Source organism: Poecilia latipinna, unplaced genomic scaffold (assembly GCF_001443285.1).
Source record: "Poecilia latipinna isolate Pla-1442-1.1 unplaced genomic scaffold, P_latipinna-1.0 Scaffold167, whole genome shotgun sequence".
NCBI lineage: Eukaryota > Metazoa > Chordata > Actinopteri > Cyprinodontiformes > Poeciliidae > Poecilia > Poecilia latipinna.
Genome location: NW_015112783.1, coordinates 348,383 through 361,718, shown reverse-complemented (window position 1 = coordinate 361,718; position 13,336 = coordinate 348,383). Strand labels below are relative to the sequence as shown.

Below are 13,336 nucleotides of genomic sequence, written 5' to 3'. Positions count from 1 at the left end.
CTCTGATGCTTTTGTGATACTTTTGGAGTGAATACGATCCAAGTTGAGCAGTTATTTTTGGCAACATGAGCCAGTAGTATCACCTATGCAACTGATTTTGGTTTTTGAAATGTATATTCTTAGTAGACGTAACCAAAATTGCATTAACTTGAAGATTTATAAGTGAATCAGTGTGTCTGTGAGTACACTGGATAAACTGATGAAGGAATGATGGATGAAGGAAAGAACTAAGGAACAGATGAACAGATAAAGGATGGAAAGAGTGAACAATCAAATGAACAGTGGAAAAGAGATGAGGAAAGAAGCAAATGGATGAACAGACAAAAATATGGATGAGTGGATGCACAAAGGAAGTAAAAAAAGCATAGAGCACCTTTTCGTCTATGTTGCTTGCAACATTTACTTCTTCGTTGTCCTGATTCCGATTTTATGTTGTCCAAACATGTCATATCTGCTCAAGTCTACCAAAATGTCTAAATGGAATGGCATTCGAAACTTTTTATTTTATTTTATGTAGACTCTTGAGAAGGCACCCAGTTGTACATGTAGAACCAACTTTTGACAAATCCCTGCCAATTATTTTTTTTTTTTTAGTTCAAAAAAAGTGATACAGTCCAAAGGTTTGCTGGTCATTGTCAGTTGGAGCGAATATTTCCAATTACAGGAAATCATTTGATTCGATGTTGGTTTGAAAGTGTTGCTTAATGGATCTCTAATCTCTCCCTCCACCTTGGGCTAAGTCACATGTGTGCAGCAGTGGAGTGACTTGGCCATGTCAGGAGCTGCATATCTCTCTGCAGGCAGTGGGAAATGAGGTCTAATCGCAGGGATATTAAAGTCACAATAGACTGCTCCTGCTATTAAGGCCTGTCAGCCCTGGGCCCCTCTCTCACCTTGATATCTCTCCGTCTCTGAATATTTATATGCTTACATCAGGAGCTCCTTACACAGTGCAATGTGTGCATGTTTCTTTGTGTGTGTGTGTGTGTGTGTGTGTGTGTGTGTGTGCTGCTATGTCAAGCGAGGAAATTCATCATTGCTGTAGCCACTCAAACTCTCTGAATATGTTTATGTGGTTGTGTGTTGCTCCGTCTGTGCTTACACGGTCTGCCTTCCTGTCCTCCGATCCTCAGGTGCAGCGGGGGCGAGGCTGCTCGCGGGTCAAAACAAACCTGACGCCATGGATGTGGATGAGGAAGAAAACATGAGTGAGTCCATCTTGATTTTTCTCATTTGTTCATCCATCTTTTTTTTGCCTTTACTTTCCTTCCTTCCTTTCTGTCTGCCTGCTTGTTTATCCTTCTCTTTTTATGTGTTGCGTAATCAGTGTGATCTTTTGTTGTCTACATACGACCTTTTAAAAAATACATTTGTAAGCATATGTCTAATAACCAAAATAATTGAAGAATAAAGTTTTAAAGTATATTTTTGAAAATGGAAAAAAACATGTGTTGGGAAATACTTGATTATTTAGATCTGAGTGAGAATATAGTTGTAACAATAAAGTATGTTTAAAGCTGAGGTTTTACATGATATAATGATCTATTTTTTGCCAGGTTCTAAAAGTATTTACATCTATCCTCAAGTGTCCAATAACCATCACCATGGTAACTTGAAGTATTTGAATGCTGTGTGATTCTTCACAACTACATTTGTTTTATTTCATTGAATAACTCTAACATCAGCAATTTCTCAATTATTATTATTACAGATAAACTAAATCAACTCATTGACTGCAAGGTGCCCCAGTTTGAGGCTGGAAAACAAGACCAAACAATCAACCCTCCACCACACCTGACAATAATTACCCTTTCACATCATTGTATATATGCATCAAGTCCCAATGGAATAATAAAATATGCTACCACAGCTAAATACTGTTTCAGCCTCAGTTAAATGCACCATGTTATGTATTTAACATTGTAGAATTTATACAGCTACTGATCTTCCAATAAATGTCCAGCAAAATTTTTAATGTGCAACACTGTGCAAAAGCTTTGTCTGCACTGTGAAAGATTGACTTCCCTCAGATATTTGAAACTGAGGAGAGTTTCAAACATCTGAGTTCCTCATTGTGCATTCAAATATTGTTCCAAGATGGTAAGTTGATCCTTATATATGGGAATAAAAAAATAGTTACATCACTGGAAAAATAACTGACCTGTTCCAAAATCAAAATACCTTCAGTCCGATGGGAATTGCAATAATCGATTTTTCACACACAACTTATAGGATTAGATTTAACTAATTTTAGAACCTGGTCAGAAAAAAATTCCAAAGGCCGTGAATTGAAAGATGGATGTACTTTTTTCAAAATGACAGTTTATTTTATGCCCCGTCTTAAAAAATACACTCAAACTGACCCATCCACACATAAATATGTCACATTAACTTTAACCAACTCTCAGAGATGAGCTAATCTCCAAATCTTTGATACCTCAGATACTCCTCTGTCTTTTATTGAACTTTAGACATTTTTGTTTGCAATGCCCACAACAAACACGTTTAAAGTCAGCTGCAGTCGCAACAACATCCGAGCTCGTGATAAAAATGAAAAAGTCTGATTGTAGTGTCATACTATCTGTCTTCACTTTGTAGAATGGTATGTTATGTTGTGAAATAAGCAGCTACAAAATTGTCTTTGTTGACTTTCAAAGGCTCTGAAGCCTGGTTCTTACATTTTTACTGCCAGATATACATAAAAGATGTATCTGAAGATAAAACGCAGCCCTCGCTCACACAGTCCTGTTTCTTTAATACCAAGGGGACACCAGGGGAAGAAAAGAAAGAAAGTTTTAGCTTTCATGTGACAACCCGGGGAGCTCTTGAAGCTCTTTTATCTAATGAAATGAACCAAAACAAAACCCCAACAAGATAGACACACCTAAAATGAAGTCATGACTGTTTCACTCAGTTCATTTGGAAAGGATCTTTTAAATATTTCCTCTCCATTATAATTAATATTGTCTACAAATGCTGATTACACAAATTGCAGCATGACAGTGACAACAACTGCATGCCTGTTCCATAATTTAATGCATGGCTCTTGCTTTATGCATTTTTTTTCCCTCTTTATGTCGGATCCAGTTTGTGATTTTTCACCACTACTGGGTATTAAGATTCTCATTGTTACAATAAACAAAATTATTAAATGTTTTATTTGTGGGTAAGAGGTATGTAACTGAATAACTTTGTGTATAATGATAATAACAGTCATAGAAGCTCCAGATTGTTCTGTGTGTCATTTCTTCACTGTATTTGTGCAGCTTGCAAGAGGTTTCTTAATGTATGTTTATTGGTTTTACTGACTATCAACACCTCAGAGATACAGATCTTAAAGAGATGTACCATAGTTAGCTGAAGCTCAAATTTAACACAGTAATAAATGATTAAATACTCTGTATTTGAAGAGTCCAGGTTGCAGCACCATTCTGATCGGTGCCATATTGTCTGGGTATTTATTTGTTTTCATGGGGTTTTTCCACCAAAACTGTTCCAGAGCTAAACCAGCACTGGTTATTAACTAGTCCTATAGGCACTATAACAGGGAACATTTGGTTTCAACAAATTTGTACAGAACCAATTTTGGTATTTGTCCTACTGCCTCTCCAAATACCTGTTATATTAGCACGTCTGAGTCATGTGTTAGTATGACACATGACTGAATCAGACATTAATTAATTTGATTTATCATCACCACAACACAAATATATTTTCTGTAGAATTGAAGAAATACTATTAGCTACTGACTTTTGTGCAGAAAGTTAACTCAGACAAACCAACAAAAATTGTGAAATTACCACTGATATATTGAATCAAATAACCACATTTCCTACCGTTAGAATATTTGCAGATCACAGTAATTTATTTTGACTTATCCCATGTTTAAATAGGTACAACAAGTCTCTCTGGTGACGATGAAATGATGCTTAGGTGGTGCAAATAGGTCCTCTAAAAGTAGGAAACTACAAAAATCTGATGAAGGGTGAAATGACCAGCACCTTGTAAATCTTGCCCTGATGGAAATACAGTTTAAAAAAAAAAAAATAAAAACACATGCTGGTCAAGCTGCTAAAGTGTTTTCCAGAAAGAATTGGTGTTATGCAAGATCTAGTTCCGGTTTAGCTTTCAAACTGTTTTGGTGGCAAAATAACCTTCACTTTGCGCATTTGTCTTCAAGTTCATTTGCAATGCACCAATACCAATGCTGTAAACGCATGACTACATAAAAAGTGCATGTTTCCAGGTCATAAACTGAATGAGTTGCAGTTTGTGATCTTAGAATCAATTTTTTGTTGTTTTTTTCCTGACTCAGGACATGTCAGTGGCAGTGTGCAGTTGGTAATGGCATGTCAAGACATTTTGTCAACACTCTGCTCTCTGACAGCTCCAAGGGGGGGATCTCAGAGGCGCAGGGTCTTATGAATGACACTTCATTAGAAAACTTTTTTTGTTTGTTTGTTTTGTTTCTTCAGACTTTCCTCATTTTAAATACGGGAGTCTATGTTTTCAAAAAATAAAATCATGTAAATGGTGTAAACTGCATTTTAACCTCCACCGTGTCACCAGTCGAGCCTTTAGGATCCTGCAGTAGGTGGAGTCTTCTCCTTCTGCCTCTTTGATGTACTCTCCTGTTTGCCTGGTCCTCAGCTTCCTCCCCCTGCACTACTTTCCCTGCACTCCCTCAACCCAACCTACAATCCCACTCATGCACACTGCGGCCTCTCTTTCTCTTGAGTACCGCAAGGAGTAACCTATCAAGCCTTTGCTGAAGGATGTTATAAATGAAAATTTTTCCCAACATTCCATCCACTTTGCTAACTAGAATCAGTGATATGTGTTCCCCTTAGTTCAGTATATAATTGGTTTTGGTTTTTCTTCAGAAACGTTAGCGATTTAAGATAAACTGGGTGAAAAAAACCCTTTTGGTCTGGTTTTTGTGTGTGTGTTGTTTGTTTGCATGATATTCTCAAGGCCCTGTCACTGTGCAATGTCAAGTGTCTTCAATGTCTACAACATATTTTTATTTTATCCTAATTTTAGTAATTTTGAACATGAAGATTAGTTAGTTTAATTTTAAATATAAAGATAGCAAAGTAAAATGTTTGCAGAGGTATTCAGAATGCATTAACTGTCATTCTGAAGAAACAGATGTTTTTGTATTTGTCTTCTTTGTGAAATAGGGTTAGAAATTCAATCCTAACTATATCTTATCTTGTTGTTATAAAGGAACACAAATCATTGGTTCAGTTCCAAAGAGTGATAAAGGAATCTATAAATTTTGCATTTACAAGATCCTGCAACGAAGGCGTTGTAAGTTACTCTTTCTGGGCACCGCAGGTTCAAGCAGCACAGACGTTAAGGAAAACCGAAACCTGGACAACGTGTCCTGCAAAGACGGGATGGGAGTCGGTGATCAGCTCCCCAATGGAAGCGGCCATGGCAGTCGAAAGCGCCCCTTAGAGGAGGGCAACAATGGCCACGCGCATTCCAAGTTCCGAGCCAAGAAGCGCAAGAAAACACCTGGACCGGTGCTGCCCAAGAATGCTCTGATGCAGCTGAATGAGATCAAACCAGGTCTCCAGTACAAACTGCTGTCTCAGACTGGGCCGGTCCATGCACCAGTGTTTGTCATGACTGTGGAGGTCAATGGGCAAATGTTTGAGGGCATGGGTCCAACCAAGAAGAAAGCTAAACTGAATGCAGCTGAGAAAGCGCTGCGTTCCTTTGTTCAGTTTCCCAATGCGTCTGAGGCTCACCTGGCCATGGGCCGTACACTGACAGTGAATACAGACTTTACATCAGATCAAGCGGACTTCCCTGACATGCTCTTCAATGGCTTTGAGACACCAGCTGCTCCTGAAGAATCCTTCTATTTAGGCTCCAACGGTACAAACTCACTAGGGGAGTATCCTTTACCCACACCACCTGGCAGCAACCTTGTCCAGGCTCCGTTGCCCTCTCCATCTGCATTCAGCTCACCCTCCACTGGCAAAAACCCGGTCATGATCCTCAATGAGCTCAGGCCAGGCCTCAAATATGACTTTGTCTCAGAGAGTGGTGAGAGTCACGCCAAGAATTTCGTGATGTCAGTAACTGTGGACTCACAGACGTTTGAAGGCTCAGGGCGCAACAAAAAGCTGGCTAAAGCCCGGGCAGCACAGGCCGCCCTCTCTGCTCTCTTCAACATGCAGCTAGACCAGACACCGTCCAGGCAACCCATACCAAGAGAGGGGTTGCAACTTCACCTTCCCCAGGTAAGACATTTTATTAATTTCAGATTTCTCTAGTTTCAAAGAAATGCAAAGAAACTAGACTGTAATTAGTTTAATCTTGCGTATTTATCAGGAATACAATCCTGATAAATCCCCTCAATAGGGGATGTTGGATTGTATTTGGTGCTTTTGGTACCACGTACACCTTTCAGGTAATGATTGAAGGGGTTCAACAAATGCTTACTCAGGTATCGTTTTGAGTTTAATTCAAATAAAAAATACTTCATTAGGTCCAAAGGGAAACTAGATAGAAGTTGAGTAGCAAAATATTTTTTTCTTCAAAATCTTGAACCACCTTTTTAATATGATTGCTACGTAGTGAAGGTGACATTTCCTCTATTGTTATACATCACAAAAATGGAAACAGGTGAATATTGAAGAAAAGAAACATTTCCAGGTCTTTGCTCGTCCTTACCTCATAAAAGCATGCCTCTGTGTAGTTATAGTTGAGTCTGTTTGATTATTTTTTTTGAAATTTCTAAAACCCACATACAACCCAACATGTGATACACAACATCAGACCCATGGGTCTCATAAGAAAACAACACCCAGTGTAATTTTCTCTTTTCAATATCTCACACCAACTCTTATTGCACCTCACACACTGGTTCTATAATTTTATTCACCTCAGCCAACATTACAGCTCTCTGGGCTCCAAACCGGGGCAAAAGTGCGACTAGACGTTCACCATCTTGAACTATGATAAAGCTGAGGATATTAAATCTGTCTTGAGGTAGCTTGATGATGGAAACAGCAACGTCTAAATGTTAAAGTCACTCAGTGTTCATGTGTTCAGCCGATAGTAAGGGAACAGCTTAGTGCCGGTCTGTAGCACAAATGTGCAAAGTTATATAACAATGAGGGGTGTCAAAGACGGGCACAGCTGACATTGATATTAACAGAAATGAGTATATAAGCTTATAAGATATCATCAGTTATTTTCTGACTGCATATTGCTGTAGATTTGTCTCCCTGGTGATCTTAGATGTATAGTCATGGAAAAAACTAAGTGCACCCTTAGTGCTTCCATGGTACTTAAGGGAAAATAGAGGTCAGCAGCTGCTAATCACAATCCGTTGGTTGATTGATAGTCAGCATTGTGACCACCTTTATAATAGCAGAAGTCTTAACACAATGCCAACTTATACATTAGCAATGACCTTGGAGAAGCAATTGAAGCTGCCAATCAATCTGGTTCTGCTTGTAAGATGTCAGAGCGACTAAAGTCCACCAATCTGCAGGGAGAACGATTATTCACGAATGGAAAACATTTCAGAAAGCTTGTGTTTCCAGCAGTGAATGTAACTGCAAATTCACCTCAGAGCCAGACAATGCAGCTCCTCGATAAAATGGAAAAAAGTCCAAGGGCTGCATCTATTAGTCTAAATTGGAGCTGGGATGTCTGTAATTAATTATAAGTCCAGTGTAATGTATTATTGCATTACACTGGATTTATTTGCTAAGGCAATTACAGGTACACAATAAATCTGTTTGTCTTGTAAAGTGCTTTATAAATCGGCACTTTATAAATAAATTGACTAGAATATATTTAGACTGCACAAGTATGGCTTGTCAAGAGAATTTCAGTAACAATGTCATTTAGACACACAAGACCAATGAAGAAATGTTTAAAGTAGTGATGGTAATCGATTAAAATTTTTAATTGCAGGGTCTGTAATTTACTAATCGTATTTTAATCAAAAAATACAAATAGAAAAATAAGCAGCATTTTTAACTCAAAATAGCTTTCTGCTGTTAAATTATTTGTTGAATAAGTAGACATAGCTCAACAACAGTGAGAGAAGAGGGCTTGTCGTCCATCTCTGTTGTTTGTTGATGTCGCTTGTGCGTCAGATTTATGGACCTACCAGAATGGAACATAAAGGTTCCAACTAGAACATTTATGCGAGTAAGTGTTAATATTTTAAAACTTTAAAATCTATGTAATAATTTTTTTTTAATTAACACAATAAAAGTTTAAAGTGAAGCTAAAAGAAGTATATTAACAACAACTGTCAGACATGTTGGTAGAGGGGTGATTATTAGGACTTTGTCATTTTTAACACTCTCTGGACTCGGTCAACTTGCAGGCATGGAGTCGACCAAGAAGTCCTCTGTATACCAAAGTTATTCTAAAGTCAAAATTGAGGCTGTTTGTTTGACAACTTCAGGTTGGCCCAAACTGGATCGTCAACAGGACAGTGATCCCAAACATCACAGAATCTAGAGCTGTACATGAATGAGTCTCTGCAGACCTTCATGAACTGAAGCAACATCGTAAAGAAGTGTGGTGACACCAACAAAGACTTACAGAAAGTTATTCCTACAGAAGCTCATTCTTCTTGGTGTTGAATCAGAATTTGTCCATATTTTTACCCCTGATTATGTTGATGACAAGATTTTACCATAGTAGGTTCTGACAGAGGGGAAACACACCTCAAAGGAACATATTCTTCTGAAGCGAACATTGTACTTTGGTTTACAAAGAGCTAAAACTCCCAACTCATCCACCCTTCAAACTGCACTAATCTATAAAGCTGTCATTGAAGTCTCATTCACACAGGTTATCAGAGAGGTGAAGTTAATTGTCTTCGATGAGAGCCAGTGTGAGAAGAGAGAGAGAACTCAGTCAGCAAAGCTAATCAGCCTGACACATAGTCAACAGGCCTTTCTTCTCTCTTTGTTCACCCTCTCATCTTGTCCTGTAGCCCATTTCAGCCATGACACCCTCAGTAACTTCTCATATTAATTTTCTGCTGCATGATATTTAATTTCAGCTCTACTTTTCTATCTTGTGTAACACTTGTGGGAGAAAATGAGGTGGCAGAATTTGGACCTTAAATTAGTTTCTTATTTGATTGTAATTAGAATTTACCATCAAAATTCAAATTACAAAATTATTGTTGTTTGTGTCTTATTGCACAAACGACAAATAAACCAAAATTTATTTTGAGAGAACAGAGTAAAAAGGAGGTAAAGAAAACTATATTTTTACCGCCATAAAGAGTAAAAGTCCTTGGCAATGAAAACCGAATTACTGGCTTTAAATGGGTGACTCTGAAGTAGCAGGGAAGTAATATAAGACTGATTTCTTTAATTTGTGATCAACCAGCCGTCATCTCTCCTTTTGGTTGTCGTCATTTTCCATCACATTAGCAGTGGTTAAAGACCCAGCACGAGGAGCGGGCCGTCCAAAAGTTAAAGATGTGTGAAGTTCATTTTAGGTTTCCTCAAACGTTCAGCTGGAGATTAAAGCTCTGGAAAGCAGGCGAGCACTTTGCTCTCAACTGAGGCCCACGTTTGCCTGTTTGTTTGTTTGTTTTCTTTGCTCTGATTCGCTGTCAGAAGGGAGATGCTAAACTAAAACTGTCATTCCAAACTCCAACAGCGCTGCTTAAAAGATTGTTATGTTTACCTCAGAGGGGGCAGCCCAGTTTCACTTGTTGCTGTTTTAACGCTTTGACTCGTTTGATGCCGGATGGGAGCGTAGTGACAGGTAGATAGCGCTCCAGCGGCGGATAGCATCAGACATGCTCTATAAGCTGACATATCTGAGGCGAGGGTTTTGTGTTTGTGCGGTTATGTGCATGTCCTCCCGCACGCTTGTCTGTGTCTGCAGGTTCTGGCTGACGCCGTCTCTCGCCTGGTGGTGGATAAGTTCAGTGAGCTGACAGACAACTTCACCTCCCCTCATGCACGAAGAAAAGTCCTGGCAGGAGTCGTCATGACAACAGGTAATATATAGGAGGAGGAGACCCGGTGATGCCTTCCGTGCTTACAAAAAAAAAGGCTTTGGTCATTTAAAAGTATTATTTGGAAGGATAATTAAAACAAAGAGATAAGTGCTTTGGTTGTTAATTGGGTCATGAACAATAGGATCTAAAGATGCAACTTCTCAATATTCTGTTTGGCAGTTTTAGCAGACATCATTCTGTCTCATATAACTACATGCCTCTGGATTTATCTAGACATCGGATCATAACCCAATTCCCTGCAGGAATCTCTAGTAGTAAACCAGGGCTGCTGCTAGAGCTGGTCTTCAACCAGTTCTTTGAAAAAAAGTCACATTTTATTGTTCTACCTTTGTATTCTAAATACCATCGGCAGAAACAAAAGACAATTTTATCTCTTCTTTTCTGAAAACAGACATCCTATTATTTCCAGTTTATCTCGTAACCGTCCTGTTTGGGATTTGTGAGGTGTGAGGATACATCCAGCTGAGCTGAAAAGATGATAGGTTTAAAGTCTTTGAGTAAAAACAATCATATTCTTAGATTTTACAAGAAAATGTCACAAATTTTGCTGTAAAGAATTTGTAACCTTGCTAGTTAGTTCACATTTTGGCTCCCATGCCCATTTCATTTAACCAATGCTACCTATCATCAAACAGGCAACTACAACTATGCTGCTGAATAGCACAGTTTCATTGACTCATAATTTCAAATATATTGATATGTATTGGTTCTCCAATGACCCAAACAGTTGAAAAAATAATATTTGTAAAGAGCAGAAGGAACAATTCTCTAACAGTTTTCTAGAACATCAAATACTGGGAATGTCTGAAGTATTTGTGCCTCTTTTGCTCCCGTTGAGTGTGGTGTGTATAAACTGAGAATAGTAGAGTGGAGTTCACAGTGTCCTGCTGTGTCATTACCAGGTACTTTACTTTTCTGTGAAGTAAAAATCTTGTTTTAAAAACTGGAACTTTTTATGGCTTACCTGACGACCAGTGACTGACATGTGCCTATTCTAAAGTGTATTGGTGCTGGCAAAGCATCTGCCCTTCAGGAGACAGAAGTGTGTGTATGTGTGTGTTTCTGAATGTGCAGCTGAAGATAACTGGAACGAAGCTGACTCCAAACTGCTAGGATTCTCCATTATTGGAGAATCCTAGCATTTAAGTGGCCTGCCTCTCCTCCACAGCAGTCTGCCTTTTCTTAGTCAAGGACCAGCATTTTTAGTGTGCGGACACATGTGATTCACCGGGTGTGTCTGTGTTATTGCCCCCCCGCACCCCAACAGGAACTGATGTGAAGGAAGCACAGGTCATCTGTGTCTCCACGGGAACCAAGTGCATCAACGGTGAGTACATGAGTGACCGCGGCCTGGCACTAAACGACTGCCATGCAGAGATAATCGCCCGACGCTCGCTCATCAGGTACCTCTACACCCAGCTGGAGTTCTACCTCAGGTTAGTGGACAAACACATCCTTCGTTCTGTCTCGTAAGGTGCAGCTGTACATTTCTACAAATGTTCTATATTCCGATTGCATTTTTATGGCTTAAATATAATGTGACGAGCATTCGTTTTTTTTTTGTTTTTTTTTTGCTGTTGGTTTGTGATTGTAGCAACATAAAAGAGGACCATCACAAGTCCATATTTGTGCCATGTGACAAAGGAGGCTACAGGTTACAGGACAACGTTCAGTTTCACCTCTACATCAGCACCTCGCCCTGCGGAGACGCCAGGATTTTCTCTCCGCACGAAGCCGGAGTGGAAGGTGCGAAACCAGACGGCTCTATCGCCATATCTCGTCCTCGGCTCTCAGGACACGTTTTTAATTTCTTCCCGTCTTTACTCAGAATTCAGCTCCAGCCGCTGATTGATTTTATTTAATTAATCGTAGAGTTATGCTTTGCTGTATTTGAATGTTAGTCCAGTGTCCAAAATATGCTTCACAGACGCATTTAAACAAGGCGCTGGTAATTAGAGCGTTTAGTCATTCTCTGTCGTCCTCCATCAGTCTTTCTCCTCCCCAGCCCAACCACTCTGTCTGTCTGATTAACCTCCCTCGTACTCTTGTCAGGCCGCTTTCCATTGCACATGGCAGGCTGAATAGAAAACAGCCACATTCAATTAGTCAGTGAATAGATGGGCGCCTGCTGGTGGAACATCAGAAAACTTTGACAACATAATGTGCACAACATTTTTTGCTTTCTTCTTTTGGAGACACTGGCTTTGTCAGTAAACACGCCAATTTACTAGTGTGAGGGATTTTTTTTTTTGTAAAATGCTGCTCAAAATGCAACACAATTCCAATGATGTCCAAATAATTACACCACTGGCAGTAAGGTTGTAGGCTAATTGGGCTATGTTAAATTGAAAAATGATAAAGACATCTCCGAAGTGTTCAGTCTGTCAGCAGTAAACATGTTAAATATGTTCCCCTTGTATAGAAGCTAAGGAGGCAGGTACAGAAACCTCTACAAATGTTTCCCAGTTACTGTTTCAGCACATAATTAAAAAATCAAGATTAAGAAAAAAAATGCAGATGTTATTTTTTTTTCTTTAAATACATTATCATGTTTCAAGTGTGCGACAGAATGCAGGTTAGCATTGTCTTGCAAAAAGAAACAAGGCTTTCTGCCTTAAATAAAGTCAAATATACATCCAGGTACTGATGCAAAAAAATGCAAGAACCAAGTAAGAAATATAAACTGAATGGTAAAATCATGAAAACGTTTGTGTTCACTACATAGAGGACTGGATTGTAGACGGGGGCAGCAGCTTGCTGCTCGATGCTTGTCATTCTATCTGAATGCTGTGATACTTGGCAGTCATGCAAATATATGTTTTGTAAAACTATGAAAGTTAAATTTGATGATTTTATATTATTTTGTTGTTTTCACATAACCATAGGCATCGGTGCAATGGTGTATTAATTAAAGACAAAATAGGAAGAGGAAATTTCTACAAAAACAACTTAATCTCAGAAACTTTCTAGAAAAAACAAAAACAATTTTGAGTTCAGAAAATTCAATGTTTTTTCTAGAAAATTTCTGGGATTGATCTCAAAATTGCAGTTTTATTTTTTCTAGCAGATTTTAGACTTTGCAAACTCAGAAATGTTCTTGTTTTTTTTTTCCTAAAATTTTTTTTCTTCATAAATTTACACATGAATGGCCCTGATGTGCCGTTTGCATTGCACACATACTGCATGTATATTTTCTGAATATTACCCAATATCTAACACTAAATCATGTAACACTTCATCCATTGTTTATATTGTAGCGCTCACTTTTTATGTCCCTTAGCATAAGGCAAGGCAAGGCAAGGCAAG

The 13,336-nt window shown here is 38.7% G+C and overlaps 1 protein-coding gene across 1 annotated transcript in view; it reads left to right on the top strand.

Annotated features, from left to right (window-relative positions):
- The first annotated feature begins 1,106 nt into the window (after window positions 1-1,106).
- Window positions 1,107-13,336, top strand: part of adarb1b (adenosine deaminase RNA specific B1b) — a 25,103-nt gene continuing 12,873 nt past the window's right edge. The window contains exons 1-5 of the mRNA XM_015029926.1: window positions 1,107-1,208; window positions 5,341-6,257; window positions 9,895-10,009; window positions 11,298-11,466; window positions 11,625-11,776. Coding sequence (XP_014885412.1) covers window positions 1,181-1,208; window positions 5,341-6,257; window positions 9,895-10,009; window positions 11,298-11,466; window positions 11,625-11,776 — 1,381 coding nt within the window. The 5' untranslated portion in view covers window positions 1,107-1,180. The remainder of the gene's footprint in view (window positions 1,209-5,340; window positions 6,258-9,894; window positions 10,010-11,297; window positions 11,467-11,624; window positions 11,777-13,336) is intronic.